The 25,000-nt window shown below is 38.6% G+C and overlaps 2 protein-coding genes across 3 annotated transcripts in view; one reads left to right on the forward strand and one right to left on the reverse strand.

Moving 5' to 3' along the window:
* The window catches only part of LOC138002891 (neuralized-like protein 4), a 52,741-nt gene that overhangs the window by 25,263 nt on the left and 2,478 nt on the right, over positions 1 to 25,000 (reverse strand). Inside the window, exons 2-7 of one of the 2 annotated variants that reach the window (XM_068848878.1) lie at positions 13,018 to 13,254; positions 12,409 to 12,691; positions 8,422 to 8,555; positions 6,077 to 6,305; positions 3,348 to 3,615; positions 616 to 769 (exon numbers count right to left, since the gene is read on the reverse strand). In XM_068848878.1, the coding sequence (XP_068704979.1) occupies positions 616 to 769; positions 3,348 to 3,615; positions 6,077 to 6,305; positions 8,422 to 8,555; positions 12,409 to 12,691; positions 13,018 to 13,252 (1,303 nt within the window). In that variant the 5' untranslated portion in view covers positions 13,253 to 13,254. Of the gene's footprint in view, positions 1 to 615; positions 770 to 3,347; positions 3,616 to 6,076; positions 6,306 to 8,421; positions 8,556 to 12,408; positions 12,692 to 13,017; positions 13,258 to 25,000 lie in introns of both variants that reach the window. The other variant, XM_068848882.1, reaches the window with a different exon arrangement.
* The window catches only part of LOC138002913 (carbonic anhydrase 3-like), a 46,486-nt gene continuing 39,446 nt past the window's right edge, over positions 17,961 to 25,000 (forward strand). Inside the window, exons 1-4 of the mRNA XM_068848885.1 lie at positions 17,961 to 18,059; positions 18,179 to 18,239; positions 18,388 to 18,427; positions 20,366 to 20,488. Coding sequence (XP_068704986.1) covers positions 20,436 to 20,488 — 53 coding nt within the window. The 5' untranslated portion in view covers positions 17,961 to 18,059; positions 18,179 to 18,239; positions 18,388 to 18,427; positions 20,366 to 20,435. The remainder of the gene's footprint in view (positions 18,060 to 18,178; positions 18,240 to 18,387; positions 18,428 to 20,365; positions 20,489 to 25,000) is intronic.

Genomic DNA, 25,000 nt, shown 5'->3' on the forward strand with positions numbered 1-25,000 from the left:
AGTACAGAATATTTTTAAACTTTCATCTGTCCTACAACTTGTGCCGCAACCGTTTGCGGCAGCAGTCAATGAAAACGTTCCTCTAACCTCCTGCGACCATTGAAAACGAGACAAGTTGCAAGAAACCTTGCATAGTGAGTGGAACACCCATAAAGCAACTTGTTTGACGATGTGAGAACTTTTGTGGAATAAAAAAAAACGAGAAAAGCTGCAAGAAAAATTGCCTCGTGTAACAGCGCCTTAATTAATGCTGCGAGCAGATGCTCAGCATAATCCATCATAGAAACAGTAAATGTACATATATATGTTAATAATTTTACCAACAAAGCAATTTAACGTGTCAAGTTTGAGGCGCAAGAAAGGAAGCATTAAAGTCATGATGATACCGCTGGGCGCACGCTTCCTCAAAATCATCGTGACCAACAAAAATCGAGACTTTCCGCATACTCAAGACAGGGAACCCTAAAGATTAGTGTGATGCCTCGCAGAAATAATATGATAAACGATATACCATAAAAAATACATATTTTCGAGAGAAATGCAACAAGTTATAGGCTACTACTGATTGCGGGTAGAGACTTTCTAAAACGGAAAAAATAACGGCCCTTTCCCCACCTGTTATAGTAACTTCTTCAGCTTGCCCGAACAAATCCACAACACCGTAAAGTACAGGTGGGATGGTTTTGATTCGTTTTCCAACATTAACGCCATTTATGAAGAAATGCAGAGTATTGTCTGACTTGCGCATTATCCCCACACGGTCACCCACCTACGTTGGTAAGATAAATATGCCGGTCTTAACTATAGGGTAAATAATGCAGTATTACAGTATACTGTCAAAAAATGCAAGTTGCATTGTCTTGTTTGGTTTAAACTCTATAGTAAATTTGATGTTTACATGGCAGCTATTGAGATACTGTAGAAATCGAAGAGCATTGTTTTTACTGTCGAACAGAGTGAAAGTATCATCAACGTATCGAAACCAAATAGAAGGACGACCGGTGTAATTAAGAACCCACTTCTCTTCGAAATGGCACATAAAGATATTGGCCAACACAGGTTCTAAAGGTGAGCCCATCGCGACACCATCAATTTGATCGTAGTAGTCGCCATCAAATATGAAATGGCTCTTCTCAGTGGCAAACTCGAGCTAGTAGACCCTTTAAGACAGAGCGAGGCTAAGGGAGGACAGTTTAGTTTTCCATCTTCGCAAACTGAAAAGAGACAAAATCATCGATGATAATACCTTTCAAAAGATATTACCATGTGGTTCTAGTCATGGAGTCCTCTACGGCCTTCCCAAGGTTTATAAACAAGGTTGCCCTTTTCGTACGATCGTTTCCTCTGTGAACACGTACAATTACAATCTCGCTTTATATCTTGTGAGCATACTTCAGCTCATCTCCACAAATCAGTCCACTATCGAGGATTACTTCAGCTTTCCTGATTGGGCCAAGATGTTTAGACATAACAATGAGTTAATGTGCTCTTTTGACGTCAGTTCCTTGTTCACAAACATACCACTTGATGAGGCAATACAAATTTGTCTTGACAAATTGTATGCCCTTCCATATCCATCGACGATGCCTCGCTCTGCCTTAAAGGGTCAACTCGAGTTTCCCACTAAGAAGAGCCATTTCATATTTTATGGCGACTACTACGATCAAATTGTTGGCGGTGCGATGCACTCGACTTTAGGACCTATGTTGGCCAATATCTTTATGTGCCATTTCGAAAAGAAGTGGGTTCTTAATTACACCGGTCGTCCTTCTATTTGGTTTCGGTACGTTGATGATACTTTCACTCTGTTCGACAGTAAAAACAATGGTCTTCAATTTCTAAAGAATCTCAATAGCTGCCATGTAAACATCAAATTTACTATAGAGTTTGAAGAAAATAATGTGATCTTGTTTCGTTTAGCGGGATTGTCGTCACACTTTAATGCGTTTTTTAAACCAAAAATCCAGTTTAATGAAAAGGTTGCAGTGTGGCCAAGTGGTGAATAGAAGATCCGGTTCTGGGGCCCTTCTCTCAAAGGTCCCGAAACTTTACGGGCCATTTTCGGGTGTCACAATTCCCTCTGTATCTCATGAACGTAGAGGATTTAAGTAGTCAAATTTCAAAGTCATTTTTCATTTTGTTCCAAAATAAGTGGTTGGCAGTTTCACAAATGACTTTTCGGGCCCGAAAACTTTACGGGCCATTTTCGGGTGTCACAATTCCCTCTGTATCTCATGAACGTAGAGGATTTAAGTAGTCAAATTTCAAAGTCATTTTTCATTTTGTTCCAAAATAAGTGGTTGGCAGTTTCACAAATGACTTTTCGGGCCCGAAAAGTTTTCGGGACTTTCGAGAAACAGGCCCCTGACCTGATTAGTTGAGTTTGATCCTGGTAGTTCCTGGTTCAACTTCTCAGCTGCACTTGTTAGTAGCCAACTGGTTTGCCTGCGGCCACTTGGGATTCTTAACAGTTGTTGTTGTTCTGTTCTGTCGTTTCGTTGACTGTGTTTTACCGGCCCTGAAAAGCCCTTAGTGGAAGAGGTCAATTATGTATGTAATGACCGAGAGATGAGTAAAATCGTGCGTCGGTTAACTTGTTTTTGCATTTGAGAGAGTTAATTAAGGACTTTTGAACGACCTAAGTAAGATAGACAACAAGGAGTTTTAACAACATCGATGGCGATTCCCGGCCAAAACAACGAGTAAAACTGAAAACGAAAGCGTTCTCTGAACGAGAAGTACAAGTGAAAATACCAAATGGGGTTTGGATAACAACGTTAGTATAAGGCAATCGATCTTTTATACCTAAAATTTTCTTCAACTGCTTTGGCCATCCCCTTTTTTCTCCGTTTGGCGTCGTCCGACCGACCCAAATTTTGGGCATTTTCAAAAAAAAAATAGTTAACGACGTTTTTAAGCCATTTTTATGTCGCACAGGAGTTTCGGTGGTTGATCCTTTTTCCCACGCTGTCTTAATTTTGCCACAACATCCGCCAACTTTTCCGCCATATTGATTTTGGGTTCACGTCTTGGTGTTTTTCTGGCTCCGCAGCTATGATGCCGGGGTACCAGGCCTCCGATTCCGAGAATGCTTATGATTTTTTTTTTAGGTTTTTTTTTTTCAATCCGACCGACCGACCCAATATCAGGAAACGCATTCGACCGTAAACAAAAAGAAAAAGGGGGATGGCCTTTGTTACTAAACCAGTTGTAAGTTACTTCGAAAAAACAGTGCTACGCGAACAAGATGGAATATAATTGTTATGATCGCGTCCATTTCTTTTTAATTTTAAAATAACGTTTCCTTTTCAAGTTGCCTTCGTCTTCGCTAAAGCTTTTTAACTAACCGATAAATTGTCTAAATCTTTGGAAATCGGTGTCATCTCTTGTCCATTGTTGAGGATCTTGTTACCGCTGAGCACAAATGCTGTCCCTTGTGAGCAGGTCGCGATTACCGAAGGGAATAGGAGATTTTCGGCGGAGACTGTGATGGCACCAATTTGAATACTACCAAGCCAACGGGAAACTTTGCTATCCAAACGAACTTCAAATAATTCATCATTTTGTAGAGGCTGACTCGTTAAAACGACACCCTTGTTGTAGCACTGGACTGCACTGAAAATTATAAGAATATAAGTCATGTTTTCCGCATCTTTTCCGAGATCTATACTTTCTTGTGTGAGGTCGTGCCCTCCCAACCCTACTGCCCTTTATTGACGCCAGGAGAGTTTTCCCTGATAAGTATGAGGGACCAAGGGTCCTTGTTTCACTACACTTAATTTGCACATAGTTAATCGAGGGACTGGTTATGAAACCTTAGAACTTTCAAAAGCGAGAACAATGTTGTTGCAATCGATGTTGAATTGACCGTGACTCTGCACAATCTTTTGTTTTCGCTTCGCACGGGTTCGCAAATTAGTTGCGCATAATTTAATCGAAGGATTCGATTGGTTATCTTCTTGATAAAATGTGCGTTTTGTGTACGGTCAAGGCCAAAAATACGGACAAAAACATGAAACAATTGCAAAGGAACTTGTCCAGTTTCGTAAACATCTCCATGCATAACTATGATTTGCATAAACTCTGTGGGACTTGTTGCAATCCGTTACACGGCAATTGTAGTCACTTTCATCCAGTTTTATCTTCTTCTTGCTTATCTCAAGCTGCTTTAATTCTTTGAAGGATTTTCCTCACTCGCCGCCACTGACAAAGCAGTTTTGTCATTGATTTTTTCCGGCAGCTCCCGCTAATGGCTCAGTCTTAGTAGTGTTTTCAGTTCTTTTCCCTTTTTGCTCTAAGGATTTCGTTCTCCAACTCTTTGCTTTCCTACACGTCGGCAACCTTGCGCCACTTCAACAACCAACCAGCACCACATCTTAAATCATCTATATATAGTTAATTTAAGTTATTCAAGTTATGACTTAACAATGTCTTCTTTTACACGACTTAATTACAACACTTAAAAGAAGTTCATTAATTAACACTAAGTAAGATAATGTAACAACAGAGTTAGAGTTAGAGTTCATTTTAGCCCGAGCCGCTAGGCGAGGGCTAAAATGAGTCTGAGAAGGGCCCAAAACATATTTATGCCAAAGAACATAAACTCTATTACTATTAATATCACTTTGGAGGCCATTGAGAAAATAAAATCTGAAAAAAATGGCAACAGAACAGTCTGAACAATCACGCGAGCATTTACAAGTTGAATGGCTTTTATTTTCCCTCAATGAAAATGCACAATGCCTGGCTAGAAATTACGAAATCTTGCCATTCGACTCTCAAAAATTATAGAAGACATGAAAGGAAAGTTCGACAAAGCTTATTTGTAAGTGTTGAAATTAATAGTACAATTACTTAAGTGACAGTTTGGCATAATTGGTTGAACAGAGTGCGTTTGACTTGAAGCCGCAAAACTTAAATGCACTTCGCCACCGTCCATGGAGCTACTACACGCGGTATTTACATCAGAAGCTTCTTTTGAAAGAAACAGACGACTAAGAATGTCCGAGCAAGCACGTTTCTGTGAGAAGACTGCGAATTTACATTTTCTTCGTTGTTTACTGCGTTTTCAGCCATGGTTTGGGCATGAAAATGGCGCTATCATTTCTTTCACCAACGCAGCAAGACGCGACGGCGCGAACATTCTATGGCTTCTCGATTTTGATTGGCTGCTTATTAAATCGTACGACTATTTGATTTTCACTTTTCATTGGCTTATTTCAGCGGGCTAAAATACATTTTAGCCCGCCAAATTCTCCATTTTAGCCCGAAAAATGCGGCACAATGCTCGACAAAGTGATAATAATATACATATTATTAAATTCTCAACCTCCGATAATGCATTTCTCGAGTTTTGATTGGTTTACTCAATCTTGGTTATCAGCTCATATACCTTAGTTTGACCTTACATGGCAAACGACTGCACTAAGCGTTGCTAAGATAAAATTATTTTCGTGGGCAAGCAAAATTTCTCTCCGAATAAAGCAAAAAACTTTTTTTGCAGAAAGTTTGGATCAATTCCGACGTTGAGAAGTACGCGAAAAGGTAAGAAATGTTTGTGAATTGAGCCTGCGTCTGTCTGACCAGGTATTACACAACATCGCATCTTCATCAAGTTTCTTCGATTTCGCTCGGATGTTTCGCTTCTTTCGCTCGTATTTCCTACTTCCAAACTTTTGGAGTTTAGGGAATTTAATAAAACAATTATTCCATTCGCACTTCTTGGATATGAGACTGGTTACAGCCAACTCATATCCAACGTGCGCTCATGGAATAATTGTTGAATACATTAATAAGGAATCATACAATAGGTAACACTTACACTAACGAACTTGACGAGTGGCTGAAACAATTTCAGTACAAACAGGTGAAAAATAATTTCGTGACAAGAACCCGGGCTGAAAGGCTAACAAGGCTGAAATTCGCCATGTAATCATCCTCTTAGGAATAGACATACGCGGAAAGAAAAAATCAAAATAGCGCACGAAAGAGTTATTAGCAAATACATTTTAAGACAATTCAGAGCCCGGTTGATTTTTAGTACCACAAGGATTCGAAATAGATTTAAAGGTCGTACTTGATCCTCTTTGCTTTCTTTCCAGTACACATCACAGCGATATTGCCTCCACAGGTGTGGTGAAACTTGTATGCCTCAGATGATTTCACTGGTTCAGTGGCCCGGGAATCTGGAACACCCTGGGACAAAGAACTTGTTGGAGACCGTGGTGGAAATTTGACTGTAAGGGGTGGTGCTGGCGGAGAGGCGGAGTTCTTTTTTACAGGTTTCAATTTGGCCAGAAGTTCGCCTTAAGAAAAAAATAATACGATAAGAAGAAATCAAATGTGAAAAATACAAAATCGTGCAAATGCAGTAAAGATCAACGAATCGACTCTGGAGTAGAGGTTAAACTGCTGCCAATGTAACCATTAACCTGCAAACGCAGGCGTACTTCCGGCAGTCATTTGCCTTCGCAGGCTATATATGTAAACAAAGGAAATGAGAAGTCATGTAAAAATACTAAAAAAAAAGCAATCAATCTGTCAGTGAGTTACTTAGTAAATCGATGAATCAAAAATCAATCAATCAATCAACTGATTTTATCTTAAGCGGAGGTTTACGTTTGAATATTCATAATACTTGCGAAGAAGTTCGAAATCTTGGTATTTAGAAAAGACAAACCCCTTCGGTAGAGCCCTAAGTAAGAAGAGTCTTTTGGAGAAAATATCAAGCTCAAACCGGGTCAAACTCATCATTACACCATCTGCCAGTGTTTTATGTTCTGTGTCTTTCTTAGCGGCCGACCGCAGTCGAAGGCATCCCTGAAGGCTCCCTTTTCAATGGCCTCTACTGTATTTTTACTGTAGGGGTGGGCGCCACTTCCATCCCGTTTCTTTTTCTTAGAAATGAAATAAAAAACCCGAGAGAGGATCGGGAAAGATATCCAAACACAGGGTTATGACCGTAATCAGTCGACAACGATATAGAGCGAGTTTCAACCGAGTGTCGCAAACCCAAACCAAAGTATTTACTTTGCCCAATCAAAAAGGAAGGAGACAATCCGGTAAACCAATCAAAACTCGAAGTAATTACACGTAGCCGACACAAAGCGCGGGAAAATTAGCACGTGCGAGCCACGATTGGTTTTGGTTTCACTTCTGATTGGTTGACAAAATGGCGCGAGAACTTTGAGCCAATCACTGAGTGAAGTAATGCAAAACCAAAGCAATTCGCTAATTACTTTCGACACTTAATTGAAAACCGCTCTAGAGACACCCCAGAACACAATCTTGCCTCAATTGATCAGGTAAATAAGAAAAAAATTAATTCAAAAAAGTAATTCAAATTGCACATCGAAGCTTTGATTCTTGTTCAAGAACGAAGTATCGTGGGACTCAAAAGTTGGCTTGCGAGTCCAAGACTGAGGCAGTCCTTTGCTTTGGAGAAAAATCTCTGCTGACATCATTGCTTTTCATTTTGTTTCATTAACATACGACTTTGCTCACAGAAGGCATCAAGGCATCATGCTATTTACAATTCGACTTCAAAAGTTAAAATAACTTGTTAACTTCGAATAAATATTTAATTTTATTCAAATTTGATGAATTATTGGGTGACAAAGGCGCTTAATTGTAAATTTAGACTTTTCACAGCATCATTGCTCAGAGATTATCTGGTATGTCGCATTCAAATTTTCAGAGCTCATTATGCAATACACTTTCAATATCAGTACTTTATTCTTGGCTGACTGGTTAGAGAATAATTCTCGGTTTCACATGACGTCACAGCCGCCATGTTGGAGCCCATAAACAAAGAAACGGCGGCCATGTTGGAGCCCCGACCAAATCCTCCGGGAATTTATCTCTATTATTATGCAAACGTTTTCTTTTGTTTTTGTTGAAAAACATGGCTATTCAAACCCGCCAATATTCCCAACGGGAGCTGATTAAGTGTTGGAATGCGACGGAAAGCATGGGACTCGCACTGTTTAATATATTGAAGGCTATAAATGTGTATTGCCCCATCTGGTGGGCCTCTGTTTTCCCGCAAAACCCGCGGCCACTCGTTAGAAGTGCTTTCTTTCGAAAGGGACGCAAAAGGGGTGTGTGGGTTGGGTGGGGATGTTAGAAAGGGTCGATATATATTTTTGTTTTTCTATTGGAAGTGCCCACCCGCCCATACCCCCCCCCCCCCCCTCCCTTTTTTTTCGTTTGTTGTGTCCTTCCTGGCCTGTGCTCCGGATCGGCCTCATTGTTCATACACAGAACAATGGGTCCAATCCTCCCCAATTCTTAATCAGCGATCCGTGGAACAATGGCCGGTTTGGATGAACTACTGTTGATCGCGTGAGTAAAAACCAACAATAGCCTAATCAGTAATGAAGCAAAAATGTAAGCAAAGGATCCCTTATGTTATTCAATTACCTCCGCGTCCAAGGTACTTCATTTTAATGTCACAGTTGCCATAAACCGCACTTGCGCATGGACACAACGGTATCAGGGGATTGCGAGGTAAATTACCAAAGGCAACGCCCAAGTCAGTATCCGATGTGGCAAAACTGGGAAGAAAATAGAGGATATTACATGGCCGCGCGGGGATACGAATTTTATGTTCGAGTGCTGAAAGTGTCTCTCACGAGAGAGCGAAGAGAGCGAGTGAGAGATACTTTCAGCACGAGAAGATAAAATTCGTATCCCCAAGCGGCCATGTAATGTTCTGTTTATTATGTAGATATTGATGAAATTTCCAGATTTAAAACAATTTGTTTTATTCATTTTCAAAGTGATGAAAAAGTGGTCACCAACCGCTAAAACACGCATGTTGTGTAACATGAAACAAGATATGAAAGTTATGAAAAGCAAATCATGATAATGTAAAATTTTGCAATAAAAATGTTAATGTATTAGAGAAGACTTATACTGAAGCGCAAAAGTTTCTTACAATGAAGACGAAGCTCGCGTTTTATTGGCTACTCGTGTTCGTTACCATGACGACACCTATATTCTCACAATTATATGTTCACTGCGCGCGGTGAAGATATGATTTTTTAGTAAAAGCAGAAATCCCGGTATTTCATCAGTATCTATATAACAAAAAAATAACAATTGTCAAATTTTAAGGTCCAATCAAAACTAGGGTGTTTGGAAGTAAACGTGATTGGAAAAACGAGGTTTGCAAAAGTACGTATGAATGCACGAGAAACTGAGACACAAAGAGATCTGTGTCTGTCTCCTTAATTTTGAAATTCTCTTGGTCAATCAATGGTTATAATGAATGAGTTGCCAGTAACCGGATTCTTGCTTTATACGCAAAGGGTTCTGGGATCGCCAGGGTGCAAACATTTCAAGTCGCTGTAAGAAAATGTAGGGCGGAAACTTATTCGACGTCCAAAAATACGATTTTCAAGAGAGCTGACCGCTTTTTACGACACATTTTTCGATTTGGGCAATGTTGTTACGTGGCAACTGTACGTTTTTGTTTGAATAACCGTGAAATATGAGATAAAATTTGCCGATTAACTTCCTTGCTTGCGTAAGGTTTATTGTGAAATGGTCTTAAAATATTACAAAATAAGGAATAAATCTGGAGGAAATAACTCAATAAAGCCTTTTTCAGTTGTATTTACGTGGAAATATGCCTAGTGGCGATCATTGTGCTGTGTGGGGTTGTGACAACGGTCGAAGGTACCCAGAAAAGCAAAAGATTCTCCCGCTTTTGGAGTATTAAGATTTTACTCGCCCAGGAATAACAATGATGTTTTGTCGTGGGCTAGAGCCATTAATCGTGACTAATTCAACAAGGTTTTGATGAGCACAAAGGTCTGTTGAAATAACAGAACCTCTGAATGTCCTACACTGACCAACTTTGTACATGTTAAGAGAATATGATTGTAGGAGTACTAAAACCCCAACACCTTCTCCAAAGATCAGATCTTACAGAGAAATAGTATATGAAGATGACGCTTTTGTATTAGTCGAAGTCATAGTGGAGCTTGACAAGTTTGCTTAGACCCAGTGATCTTAATACTTGTAGATGGTTATCGTAGTTTGACAGGAGGAAAGGGGGGTTAGCTTAACAGCTGAGGCATATGAATTCCCATTGTTACCTAAATCTATCGAAACAGAGACTGCTGTATTCTATGGAAGAGGAGCATTAAAACAGCTACCTCGAGGCAGAAGGAGATTGAAATGGTTTGCTTTAGAAGAATCATCGTAATTTAAAGTGATTGGACTCTCACAGAGTCTGTAGAAAATAGTAGCGGCCCAAAAACCGTTGGAGTTTTCTCATTCATACAAGAACTAAACTTATTGATTTCTTCAAGTTTCTCATCGCTCATTTCATCCCTCCAAAGAGCAACAGCTCTGTAAAAACAACTTCTATCTCCTCTGACAACGACTTCTCTCCTTTCAGGAGGTAATTTTCCAGAAGCCGTAATTCGTTTACGCAAGACGTAATTAATAAGAAAACAGCCCATACACACTTAAATACAACTAAAAAGGTTTTATCTTGTTATTTCCTTCCAGACTTATACTTAATTTTGTAATATTTCGAGACCATGACGAGATGTCAATTTCATAATAAACCTTGAGGATCCTCACGCGAGCAAGGTCAATCCTAGTAAATTTACGCAAGCAGGCAAGTTAATCAGCAACTTTTATCTCATATTTCACGGTTATCCAAACTGCCCCGTATCAACATTACCCAACAAAGCGTTGATCTCTCTCCAAAATCAATTTTTGGACGTCGAAATACGTTTCTGCCATACATTTTCTAACAGCGACTTGCAATGTTTGCCCCTTGGCGATCCCAGAACCTTTTGCGTATAAAAGAGGATCCGATTACTGGCAACTCATTCATTCGGGAAACGGTAGATCGAAAAAATAGGTATGGCAAGTTGGATGTTGAGATGCGAGAAAATGAAGAAAACAAAAGCGCGGGAGGTCTGGGTAAAAAAGAAGGAATATTCTGTAGTGCAAAGGGAAAGGTCCTCGGAACGAGGTTGAAATGTATGTGGAATTGTGGGATATGTGGACATATGAGTCCATCACCCAAGAGTTATATTTACTCAAATTGGCCTAAACATCAGCGTTTTGAAGGGAAAATAAACAATAGACCATATGTTGCACCTAGTTCAAACTCTTTGGGAATAAACGTTTCCTTCCAGGTATTTCCATATCATTTAAAATTCCCACCTTCAAGCGACAGGCTTTTCGACCGATTGTTTTTGGAAATTGGCATTGCTTATCGTGGCAATCTGATTGGATGAGTTTCAGCTTTGGCGGAAGTTTCAGACATGAAAATTGTTCCACGGGGCACGTACTGTCGGTTGAAGGTGGGCCTTTAAATGTTAATACTACAGTTACAATGCAAATGCAATACACAAAGAACCTTAACCCCGGGAGATTTTAATTGGGTGCAACATTGAATAGACCACTTTCGATATATTAAAATTCATCTTTGCAGCGAGGCCTAAAGGACACAAACAAATCACAAACAACAAGTCACGGTAGAAATGTTTCAGGCTCAAGCACGAAAGTAGCCAGTGTTATTTCATCAATGGCCACAAAATAAGGCATTCTTATGATATTATACAAAAAGGGTGTATTCACAATAATAATTATAAAGTCTATCGTGGCGTTCTTATAGGATAAATAAATAATTTATGTCCAACCACTATATAAAAGATCTGATGTGATATAAACACAGTGAGCTAGGGGAAAGCCAGTAAGAGTAGATGGGACATTTGCTGCACATTTGTTCAGCCCCTCGCCTTCATTGTGCCTCTCCCAAAGTCCATCATAGTAATACCAGGCGCCATTTGATTTATCTGTTGCTTGTTAGAAGTATCAAGAAACTATATTTATTCTGGGTGTTTCTGGGTGTTTCCTTTGATTATTGTTATCTATGGTATTTAATTAAAAAAAATGTTTTGTCACAGATATTAGATGTATAACACAAGGTAAGGAAAAGATAACCTTAAAATATGCTTATTTTATACCACATTTAGAAAAGTATAATATTTATTTAAAATTATTTCTTAATTATATCTGAAATTTCCAGCTATTAAAATTTATGATAAGCTTACTAGCCTCAGATAATTATATTTTTTTGTATCAGGTATGATTATTAATAAGACCAAAATCCAGCAGGAAGTTTATTAAAAGAGCTGATGTTTTGAAGACAATATGTTTTCCTGCATGCCTTCTTGGAAAATGAGATTTTTGCAAAATGTGTGGAAGGCCAATGCAGGGTATATTTTCGTGGTCTACTCCACATTCACGAAATTTGTTCACCTAATTCCCCCCGTGGTCTATTGTTTATTTTCTTGCAAAACTTGGAGATGGGGACAATCTTGATAACAGATTCTTACTCGTAGGTAATGGACTCTTGGTGGACATCTCTTATCTCACCTTAAGGTTCGATCCTCCAAATTAAGAATAACATACACCGTATCGGGAACGACAAATGATGGATAATTCGCAGGGTAAGCGAACTCTTTTCTGTCGTGAATAGCCACCTGTTTGCTCAGATTCCACCCCCATGATGCTGCGTTGGATCCAACAAGAGGCAAATAACCGGGACAACGGAGAGGGGCCTGAGGTGTCGCTATCCCTATGACTGCAAACGAACCCCATTCGCTTCTTTCCCACGTAATCTCCCATACATGTCGGCCTTGTCTGTAGCCTTTCTTGCCTGATAATGATCAATAACAAACTAAATAGCTCTGAGCACACACAAACATCAACCCTCTCGCTTTGGTTAGTACCTTACGCATGAGCATAGAGGGCAGTTAACCCCTCATTGGGCCTCACTAGTAAGGCATAGCCTTAGATCACCCTTCCCCCGAACGACGTGCTAGGTAATCTTAAACTACCGAGTAGTTAGAAGTGATTAGCAATAATCGAGTTCCCCAATCATGACTAGGCATCATTGGTTTTAGGAATAGCCCAGTGTAAGCTCAAATAGGGCTTTAGCTTGACACCTCGGTCTATATTTCCCTCAATCTATTTTTTGGCTACCTCTTATGGCATCCGTTGTAAAAGGGGACGGTAATCTTCTCGCCGTTAACTTGTCACTCAAGATCCTAAAAACTGGAGAACAGTCTTCTGGATCCCACGCATGCTCCAACTGTTCAGATGGCACTTGAGATTCTTCCACAATTTCACGGAGAGCTTCAAGAAGAGCCTGTTCTCTGATTAAACGATGGGCACCAATCCTTCTTTGGTCGAGAAGTAAGGACTCTTCCGCACCCATTTCTGCTGAAAAAAGAAAACTGCTTATAACTATATATACCTTTGTCAGCTGACTTTCAAAAAAATACTGTTAAACGCTTAGAAAAATACGTTTCTCAATATCAAATTCAACGCATCGCGTGCGCAGAATGGCGCGACACATTCGGGACTTCATCTACGCTGAAAACACTAAATTTGAAATGTCACCGCCAGCCAAAAGCCTCCAAATACAAAGAAAACCGGGGGTAATGGTTAAACGTGGTATGCATTTTATTCCAATGCGTAAACATCAGCCTTTTCAGCGGTTAGGTTTACCTCGGAATTTTCAGTAGAGATGTTGAACAATCATTAACACCTTTTAGACCTTTTTTGGCCTTGGAAAAGTAGTACAAAATCAGCTTCTAAAATTGGCATTTTTCGGTCTTTTTAGTATTGGAGAAATACTCATTAAAAATTCATAACGATTTTTCTTCTTTCTTAAGTACTTTTTTGTTAAGGTTTACTGAGAAAAAGAAAGCCTTAATTCAGAACTAAACGTGGGCGAAATTTGGAATTAATAGGACGTGTGGAAGCTGTATCAAAACCATGATTTCCAGAAGTTGTAATTTCGTAAACACGAAAATTTGCTCTGAAAATCACTCCGGTTCTAAATCCCCAAAGGACTTTTTGGAGCCAGCGCAACTCCGCCCCAACAAAAATGGGACTTCCGTTTAACTACTGACCCTTTGTTCTCGCATCGGTAGACACTTGCCAAGCTTATTGAAATTCATCAGTCCGCAAACATGTTTCAAACTGATGATAATGGATAAAGTTATAAACTGTGGCGATCGATACAATTGTATCCACCATCGGATCAGGTCAACCAAAGTTACAAAAAATGTCTTCAGCTCACGAAATGGAGCGCGTTGATCGGGAGCTCTCTTTAGAGCTCAAAGAATCCCCGGTCAACCCTGCATTTATTCAAATGCTTACCCCGTCACTTAATAGTTACAATCATTTTTTTTTTTAATTTTGAAATCAACGGGGAGCTTCTTTAGAAAGCTTTTTCAAGACCGAGGTCACAGTTTTTCGCTATACGGACCGACCCATAGCTGGTAAATAGCTTTTCTTTATCCTTTCTCTCTCCATTCCTCTCTGAAATCACTTTTTTAATTGGTGACTCGCACCGCGTTTGATAGCGAATGCAATATTAAGGACGGTGCCTACTAATTCCAATTTTTACCCCGTTTTATGATTATGCAGGAAATGTAGATCTTAACAAGTGTTATTGAAATCCAAAAAGAAAATTGGGGGTAACCACGCATGTTTGAAAGATATGAAAGGGATAGTTTCTAAAGAAACTGTGGTGCTGCGTCGATGGGGAAGTAGTATACAAAACTTTGGTTTTATCAACGGAGTTGATAATGTAAATTGGCCACCGTACAGAGATTCTAAAAGCTGACGTTTCGAGCGTTAGCCCTTCGTCAGAGCGAATTCGCTCTGACGAAAGCCTAAAGCTCGAAACATTTAATCATTTTCAGTTATTTTAATCATTTTATTTAAATAATTTAAATTTAACAAATTAGAAAAGTACATATATATACAACTCGCATGTAGCAACGCTAATCGGGCCGGGTTGTATAGCTTACAATAAAATTCAGCGAAATATATTATTATTAATTAAAATCAGGCAAGTAAATAATTAAATAGAATAAATAGGTATACACATGTATTCACAAATAGCTACGATTTACCTATAATACTACATAGAACATAAGGAATAAATAATAATAGCTACTAGAGTTTGATTAATGATAATAGGGCCGTTTATACGAGAGAAAATAAGCTGCGGCTAACTCTGGCCGCGGCTTACGTAAGCCGCGAAAGGAACTATTTATACGAGTATAAACTCCCTGGCCAGATAAGCCGCGGCTTGAGAAAGCCGTGAACGTGGATTTTGTACCATTTATACGGGGTGTTCGCGGCTTACGTAAGCCTCGGCCAGAGTTAGCCGCGGCTTATTTTCTCTCGTATAAACGGCCCTAATTAGTAATTTTAGACATTAACGTCGAGACATCAACATAATCATCCTCATTACTAAGTACCGCAAGTAAAATTTGATGACTCTTATTTTTAAAAAGTTTTTTCCTAAGTTTACGCAGGTCAGGCTTCAGGCAATTCCTCAACTTAGCTCGGAAAATGGAAAACGAAATTAAGTTGAATTCTCAGTCTTGATTTATTAACATATAAATTACCGGCATCAGAAAATCTAGTGTTATATGTATGAACGCCAGATGAGCAGGTAAAAACATCACAGATATTCTGAGGCGCAGCATTGGTGGATATGTCGTGCATAAGAGAACATACTGTTTCAAAATAAAGCATATTGAGGGGTAAGACATAAGCAGAGACAAACAAAGGAATAGCATGAGATCTATTACCAGCAAAGAACATTAGCCGAAGAGCTCGCTTTTGTAAGATAAAGACCTTCTTCAAATAGACCTGTGCAGCTTGGCCCCAAACAGCAATTCCGTAGTATATATATGGGAAAATCAGAGAACGGTAAATTTGGATTAAAGTATTTAGAGGGACAGAGTGTCTTAATCGTGATATAATTCCAACAACCCTACTAATTTTAGAGGCAATATAGTCGATATGATACTTCCAAGTTAAGTTTTTATCGATGAGCACACCCAGGAACTTTACATAATCTTTGCATTCAAGAAAAGTATCACTATTTGAGTCGAGGAAAATAGCGCAAGTGAACAACTTGTTATCCATATTGCTTTGAATCGAATTAACAATATCCAAAATTGCATGCTGAGTTGACATATTCTCACGAAAACCATACTGGCCATTGTACAGAAGTCCATTTAATTCAACATAAGATTTTAATCTATTATACATAACTTTTTCAACGTCAGCTTTTAGAATCCCTGTCGCTCTGACGAAGGGCTAACGCTCGAAACGTCAGCTTTTAGAATCTCTGTACGGTGGCCAATTTACATTATCAACTACGTTGATAAAACCAAATTTTTGTTTCAAAGATAATTCATGAATAATATTTGTAAAGAGCTTTAAAATACAAAGCAATGTATGGCGCTCTTTCTCAAATTGAAGCTTAATTATGTCTCAAACATGCATGGTTGCTCCCAGTTTTCCTTTTGGATATCAAGACTACTTAGTAAGATCCACTTTCTCCGGATAGTTTTAAACCGCACAAAAATATCTCTGTAAAAGTGAGCATCTCCGATTGGAAACCCGAGTATCTCGAGATGTGCAGAACGTATGCGCAATAACAATGTTAGGTACCTTCCTCAAGCGACTTACAAAATCAACGTTTCAAATAGAAATATTTTTATTTGAATTCCTCTATCCAAACCTCTTGTCTAATAAAAGTAACTTCTGTATGTAAACGGATTCGGTGTCAAAAAAAAAAACGGAAATTTAAGGTCATCACACAAGCTCACCCAACTAAGGCTAGGATTCCGCCCGCCGTGAGCGGGCCGGATGAAAAAAATTTCGCCCGCTCCCGAAATCAATCAGATTGCAGGATTTATTGAATTCCGCCCGCTCACGCACTCAGAAAAAAATAAAATAAATCACCTTATAAAAGTCTCAAAGTTGCAGGCTCTACTACAGTAGAATTCCGCAAGTAGGGACTTAAAGCAAGGACTACGTATGTGTCTAGTACGGAGAGTTTTAGCCGTGGAAAAATGGAATCGAACGAGTACGTAGCATCCCGCCAAATTCAAAGCTTTTGTTTACATTTAATAAGCAAGTCGCGTAATAGTACGGTAAATGAATGAAGGGGGTAGTTTCTAAAGAAACTGTGGTGCTGCGTCGGTGGGGAAGTAGTATACAAAAATTTGGTTTTATCAACAGAGTTGATAATGTAAATTGGCCACCGTACAGAGATTCTAAAAGCTGACGTTTCGCTCTGACGAAGGGCTCACGCTCGAAACGTCAGCTTTTAGAATCTCTGTACGGTGGCCACTCCGTTGATAAAACCAAAATTTTGCATACTACTTCCCCACTGACGCAGCACCATAGTTTCTTTAGAAACTACCCCCTTCATTCATTTGTTGTTCAACCGCTGCGACCACTAACCTTTTGCTTTAGTATTTTTTAAATCCACAGATTTCTAACAGACGACCCAAGACTTGGATTCGCTCTGAAGAAGGGTTAACGCTCGAAACGTCAGCTTTTAGAATCTCTGTACGGTGGCTAATTTACATTATCAACTCCTTTGATAAAACCAAATTTTTGTAGTTTGTTTAGTGTCATGCCATCTTTTAGAGAAATAAAGAGATTTGCTCCTTCTTTCGCGTGGCTCTAGTTTTACTTCAGAAGAAGAATTTTTAGCTCTCTAACAGAAATATCAGCCTGCCAACTTGATTTTTCCAGGCCAGTTTCACCTTGATGACATGGAAAACGATGAATGTTTGACGAGTTTTACGTTAAAAAGCAAGATTTGGAGACCCTTGAAGAGGATTTGCAAATACGAGCAACTTTTCATAGTCAGGGGCACCCAACGAATCTGTTCCTCACTTTATCTGTTCCCCAGAGGAATCTTGCTGGCTGGCAAAAATACAGGTTGGCTGGGAAATTTATTATTGATAGAGGTTTTGCCTGGGAATTAATGACTTTTTCTAGCATTTCAACCCGAGCTGGCTGTAGAAACTCTGAAGACTGAGAACGACAAACATAGGACGGCTGGTCAGAGTGATTGCGCTTGCGGAAAAAACCTGTGTCGGTTTTGTTCGGTCGTTTGTTAAAAGCGCGCGGAGGGTCGCGCGGAGGTTCCACAGATCGACGAACACGGATTGTGCTGTTTTCCTCATTTACATGTAAGATTAATTTCCATTGTTATTTTATCTGTATGCTGAGATTCTCGTGATGTTCTTCTACACTGAATTGAAATGAACAGAGTGAATTTAACAGTATTAACTTGTATTTTCATTCACAGATTTCAGTTTCGACCAGAGTTTCGACGGTGTACAATGTGTTTGGTGTTAGCGTTTTCGGAGGTATAAGACTTCCTATTGTAGTTGTTTTAATGCTTTTTTTCGGTTATCTGTATTAGTCAAGTGCGTGATGATCTTTTACAGTTGAAGCGAATTGAGCCAACGAATTGTAAAAAATTGACAGCAGTACGTATTTTTCTTATTCGTGTAGGCAGCCACGGGATCAACCAGGTGCTTTCCTCAAACACAAGGTAAAAATCAAGAAAAAGTCGCACTTATTTTACTTTAGTTTATTTCGTTAGAAAGACGATTTATTACTCTCGAGAACTCCTGCGAAGAGATCCTTTTGTAAGAACCTGTTGGCAGATATTTGACATAATTATACAAAACCCTGTTTAGTGAACTAAAATCAAGCAGGTTCTATAATTATGTGAGTAACAGTTAAATTGCAATAAACACTTTAACCAAGGAGTTTGACTTTGAGATCGCAAATATTTATTTTTCTGGCAATCAATATCTATATCTCCTGCATAGAAATTAGGACCTTGTCAAGAACCCACTTTAAGCCTGCATCCAAGTATCCCTATTTTGCCAGACAAAAAATATATACTTGTATATGTTCGTATATGCAGGCTTTTACTATTGCTTTTTTTTTCTCTGACTAAGGAAACTTTGTTGGTTTTGGTCAGACTGTGGTTTTAATTGTGAGAATGCTTCTGATGATCAGCTGTTTTGTATTGGGTTGAGTGCATAATTAAGACATACTATTGTTCTTACAATGTATGATTGTGTCAGCAATAACTGTTGTCATCAACACATACATTCACAAAACAATTATTGTTATTGTGACCAACAGCACTAATTTTTTTTTACTTGGCAGATTGTTTACTTTTCCTTTTCAACAATCACAAATTATCTTTAGTCATACTTTGTCTCTGTACAAAGCCAAACTGAGTTAGGCTTGTGAAGATGGGCATTCTTTGTTCGTTCATTCTTACGACCCTCTCTCTTCCATCAGGTTGAGTTAGGCTTGTGATGATGGCCATTCATTGTTTGTTCATTCTTACGACCCTCTCTCTTCCATCAGGTTGAGTTAGGCTTGTGACGATGGCCATTCATTGTTTGTTCATTCTTACGACCCTCTCTCTTCCATCAGGTTCAGTTAGGGCATTCATGTTTTGCACTGAGAACTTTGTTTCCTTTGTGGCCCTCTATTCAGTTGTCTATTAAGTTTCAATTCTCCTTTAATGTGAATGGCTGCACATCCGTGTCATTGGGAGGAAGACGCTCAACAGTTGTTCAGTCATGGTAACATTTTAAATTTTATTAAAATAATTTATGGCATGGAGAAAGTCCATTCATTTTGACCAGTTTAAGTGCTAGACCTATATGGCCTGCAGAAATTTTACTGATCTTGTTATCCATCCAGCTCAAGATGTGACTGTCATATTTGGCGAGTCAAGGGAATTTTTTTTTTAATTTTTCAGTTGATCTGGAAAGATATATAGCTAAATTTGTTGACTGCTTTGCACCATGATGACAAATATATCTTATTACGTTAAGCTGTTTTTTTTTGCCAATCCGCAGGCATTCATGATAAATAAACATGTTTCAACTTAAGCGTAAGGTTTCTGCATCTAAGAATTACAGGGGCTCGAGTCTACTTTTTACAAATACTAACAATCACAGGATGCCTACATAATGTGTTTGACCCTTGGTATTATTGAATTTAGAAGCAATGTATGAGAATAGCAAAAAGTTCCATATTATTGTACAATTCTGGGATAAATATTTGCATATAAGATGAGAATAAACTAACCTTCATCCGAAATGTTCTTCTGTGTTGTTATTGTGGCTGCTTGTGGGAAATTTAGCGATTTCAAGGACATGTGTTGCTCTGGTAAAAATTGCTACAATTTGCCATTTTCAACCATGATAACAACAGCACATCATTTCAGATAGTTTATCCTCATCTTGTGTAAATATTTATTGCAGAATAGGACAATAATAATTATGGAACTTTTTGCTATTCTCATACATTGCTTCTAAATTCACCCTTTGTGTGGGTCCCCTGTGATAAGAATGATTAGTGAGTCCATAGCTAGATCTGAAAACTCAATCAGCATTACTGCTGGCTCTACCCAATTAATATTGGTCTCTAATTTATTTCCTTTTTAATTACTTTTCAGGCTACCATGGAAATAGCAAGGAATTGGATATTAGCAATTGTGTAACTGAAGAGATCAATAGAAATGTAAAATGAAGAGCTATTTCAAGGTTCCAGTTGTTCTGCTTTATTGTAGACAATACAGGTTTATCCTAGCAAGTATTTTATTGCTTTTGTGTACAATGTTGCTAGGTATTATGAATTCTGTGCTCGCTTTCCAGGGTGACAAAAGGCTCCTAAAATTCAAACTGCTTGAGACAGCAGTACATGTAGAGTATCATACTAACAGCTGTGTGTTTCACATTATCGTTCCATTATCATTATCAATATAAGTATTGTTATTGTTATCATCATCATCATTATTAGTAGTAGTAGTAGTAGTAGTATTCTTTTCATCTAATTAATTAATTAATTTATTAATAATTAAGTAAGTAAGTAAGTAAGTAAGTAAGTAATTAAGTAATTTAATTGCTTGCTGGGAAATAAATTTGATCAGCTGGCTGGGAAACCAACCAATTTTATCCAGCTGGCTGGGAAATTTCTTGTGTGTCTTGCTGGGAAAAAGGAACAGATAATTTTTTCCCAGCAACACTGAAAAACACCTAAAAATGCCTTAATAACATTTATTTTCATTAACTGGGGTATAATAATACATTTTACAACAAATTGGTCGTTGGGTGCCCCTGCATAGTGAGCAACGACAACAACATTTTTGACGACTTCCATCCCACGCGCCTAAAATCAACAAATTTACAGAATTAACTTAAACATATATCGAACTTGATCTCCTCATTTGCTTTTCTCGCCCAAATGCTGATACATGTATATGTATGAGTTTACATGGCCAAAATACTTTCATGTTGGGAAAAGACATGTGGAAAGTCGTGGCGAGAAGTACTGCGAAAGGTTAGAAAAATCTTGAATCATCTGGGCAAAGCCTTGCTGATGAAACGCTTTATTGTTCGTGCTTACTGCTACCACATTTTGAGCTCAAAATCGACAAATAATTGTTTGGAAATCACCAAATTAAAGATGATCAAGAAAGGATAAAATGCCTGTGTCTCGCCATTTAGGTTGAACAATAACATATTAAGCATTTCATGATCTCCTAAGCATTCGGAAAGCATACTACGGCTAGAAATCAGGCCACCTTCGCATGGCGGGAAGACATATTACTTCCGGTCACCGTACTATTCACCTACGTAGTCCTTACTTAAAGGGAACCTCCACTCTTTTAACAAATGTCACCTGAAATGTTCTAATTACTGGGTTGCCAATATGGCAAACCCAGTCGGAATCTGTCTTTAATTTCGTCGTTTTTTTTTTATTTTTCATTTTCTTTTTTTTCCGTGTCGGTAAAAGTCTTGCCTATCACTCCCCTGCTAAGTGGCGTCTTTGTGCATAGAGCCTCTGGGCGTATTTTCTTAGATCGAGAGGGTAGTGGGAAATGCGTGGATTTCTCTGGTAGACACAGTAGAACGATTAACTTCACCGGCAATGGCGTCGAAAGTCATGTAACGCGAATGGCGTTTTAGTGGATCTTTGAACAAAATATACCCTTTTGACGCTGAATAATGGCAAGCGAATTGGATACTGAACAAGGCAGGCGGTCGAATGTTAAAAGCGACGAGTAATGGACTTCGACAACAATCTGCCGCCCGTCGAGCCGTAATCAAAGTGAGCTGTCGTCCTAAAATTTGCCAAGTGTGGTGTTTTGTACAACACTGAAACCAAATAAACAGTTCTCTGGTAACTCTTTCAACAAAGACAGAGAAGGAATCCGTATAGTGGATCTGTTATCTCAGTTGTCTCGCTATTTGTATTTACCAGGTCTCAACTCTGCACAGTCTTCCGGTATTAAACAATTGGAAATTTCACTAATAAGTCATTGACATGAATGGCGTTTTAGTGGACCTTTAAACAAAATATACCCTCATGGAGCTCAAGAATGGATCGTCAATTGGACGAGCAAGACAGCGCTGAAAAATAAATATCTGGATTTTAAGCGACGAGTAATGGTCTTCGACAACAATTTCATTTTTCGCCTTTGGATATCAAGTGAGCTTTGTTCCTAATATTTTACTAACTTGGTATTATATAAAACACGGAAATCAAATAACATTTTTTTTATGGATTTAACAAATTAACATTGAAGGAATCGAACGCCTACAAGAATGCATCACAGTGTTTACTCAAGTCGCATCTTAGTTGTCTGACAATTTACATTTACCGGTATTTTGTACTCAACTCTGCAAAGGTTAAAAAAAATTGGAAATGTGACAGTAAAAAATTATTTGAATGAAAGCTTGTTGTCTCTTTTGTGCTTTCGAAAAGGGTTCGAAAAGGGTTCGAAAAGGGTTTGATGTGAACTGTCAGAAATTTAGTTAACTGCATATGCTTTGTGATTGTGTGTTTCGCTTGCACGTACGCAACTGAAATAGGAAGGGTTTCTTGCCTCTTATAGCAAATATGTTTTTTGTTTCAATAAATGTTTCGCTGGAAAATATTTCTGTGAAATTTCCAGCTTTTGTAAATTTATCATGTTGTGTAATTTTCGAGCTTAGCAAATTTGCATACATGTGTTGAACTGTGATACGGGGAGAATTTTTGTGGTAACGCATAAGTCACGAAAATAAACAGGTCCGTTGGAAGCGTGCTTGAGTTTCAACAAAATGACCCCCAAAATCGGCAAATTTAAAAGATTGTGACGCTGATGAATAATAAAGTAGCTGCTATTACCAAAACGATGGAATTACCTGGTGATAAATAACCTTGTCTTGGAGAGTAAATTTTTGATTTTCCAGAAACAATGGTCAACCTCTGAGTTGGGCGATTGTGATCTTTGTATTGAATTCGCACATTTCTTGTCAAAATATATAACAATTGAAAGAAAAAGAAAACTAACAAAAACGAAAACCCGGTATCTAAGCATCATTTGACACAGATGCTTCACTGTTTCGCGAGTAAACATGCCGCGGTAACTTGATCACTGCGCCCGCTGAATTCGATGTGCGATTTACTCGGTGTAGCCAAAAGTACAATTACAACAAAACAACTAAAATCTCCCAAAATGTTTTTCGCTGATGGTAACTTTTTATATTCGTGGTTCAAAATTAATGTTGTTTCCATGTCGTAAATTTTGTTACCGATGGCAAAGTATTTTATTCTCGATCGACCGTCCTGAAACTTCCTTCTGCTCTTCTTAAAAACTGTGTATCCATATTTATTTACTTTTACATCAATATTTGTTTTTCATAAAGCAAGCTAACAAAATCTGTATCTTGCTTGGTTCGCATTTGATAGCATTAAAATAGAATTTTCGGTCCTATGCTTCTGTTACTGAGTGATATATTTCTTAGTCGCCCATCCACTTACTAACCCTGTCGGATAGGCATTAATTTCAACTTTTGCTTACAAAGCTGTCAGATGCTGTCAGTGCACGCTTACACTTGTGGTGGAAAGAAGTTGCATGATCAACATGTCAGCCCAGAAGCCAATGTTTCTCGATTCCCTTTTATTTTCTTCAATCTCTCTGGGTTCAGTACTTTGCTAGTAACCACATGTCTTCTCAAGGAGCTATTTATCTAAGACTTCTACCATGGCGCTACAATGATAGACAATACCAAAACAATATCGTGTACTGTTAGACCTACATATTACGCAAAGACAACTGTCAACATGTCATCCCAGAAGACAATGTTTTTCACTTCCCATTTATTTTCTTCAATCTTTCTGGGTTCAGTACTTTGCTAGTAACCACATGTCTTCTCAGGCTATTTACCCAAGACTTCTACCATGGCACTACAATGATAGACAAAACCAAAACAATATCGTGCACTGTTAGAGCTACATATTACGCAAGGACAACTTGAATATCCTGAAAGACAACACACAGCTCAGTTGACATTTTATATGGAATAAATCGCTGTGTTACTTCACTACCACACATAATCAGTGCATGTCTATTTTTTCTAAAGAGGACAGGAATTTCTTCTTTCAGACAAATGATTAATTAATAGGCCGGTAGCCAGGTTTTTAATTTCAGAAAAGGATCTGTTTCGTCGTACGAACGTGTGAAGACCTGTGCGCCAAAGGGCCTCTGCTGGTATGACTTCGGGGTGAGCCCATAATGGTCTTAATGACCCCCCAACTTGAAAAAAATTACCTGGAACGCTGCACGTACCACAGGCAACCCAGTGTACCCTAACGAAGGGTCTAGTTGTACTTGTTAGAGGATCTGTTAAAAAAAAGTATTACCTAGTGAAATAGTTTTTTAATCGTCTTTGAAAGATCGGTACCAACGCTTTCCGGTGCCGCCATCTTGAATGTCGCGCAATGCAACTGGGTACCGATGACTTTTCGTGGTTGCTTTGCTCTTCGGTTCGTGGGAACTTTGAGTCAAACTCTGTTTCGTTGTAGAAAGCAAGCGAAAACCAGAAAAATACCAGCATAAGTGTCCATGTTTTTCCGAAAGACGATAGCCTTCCGACGATTCAAGCTATCTGAAGGACGATTCTTCCAAACGTCAGCCGGCATAACAAGGCATCGATCACAAAGTGCCAAAATTTGCAAGCACAGAATTGCTTTCTTCTTCTTCTTCTTCTCCTTGATTTTCTCTTCCTTATTCGCTTGATAAGTATTTTGGTTCCAACTGAAC

This window comes from Montipora foliosa, chromosome 1, assembly GCF_036669935.1.
Source record: "Montipora foliosa isolate CH-2021 chromosome 1, ASM3666993v2, whole genome shotgun sequence".
Classification (NCBI taxonomy): Eukaryota; Metazoa; Cnidaria; class Anthozoa; order Scleractinia; family Acroporidae; genus Montipora; species Montipora foliosa.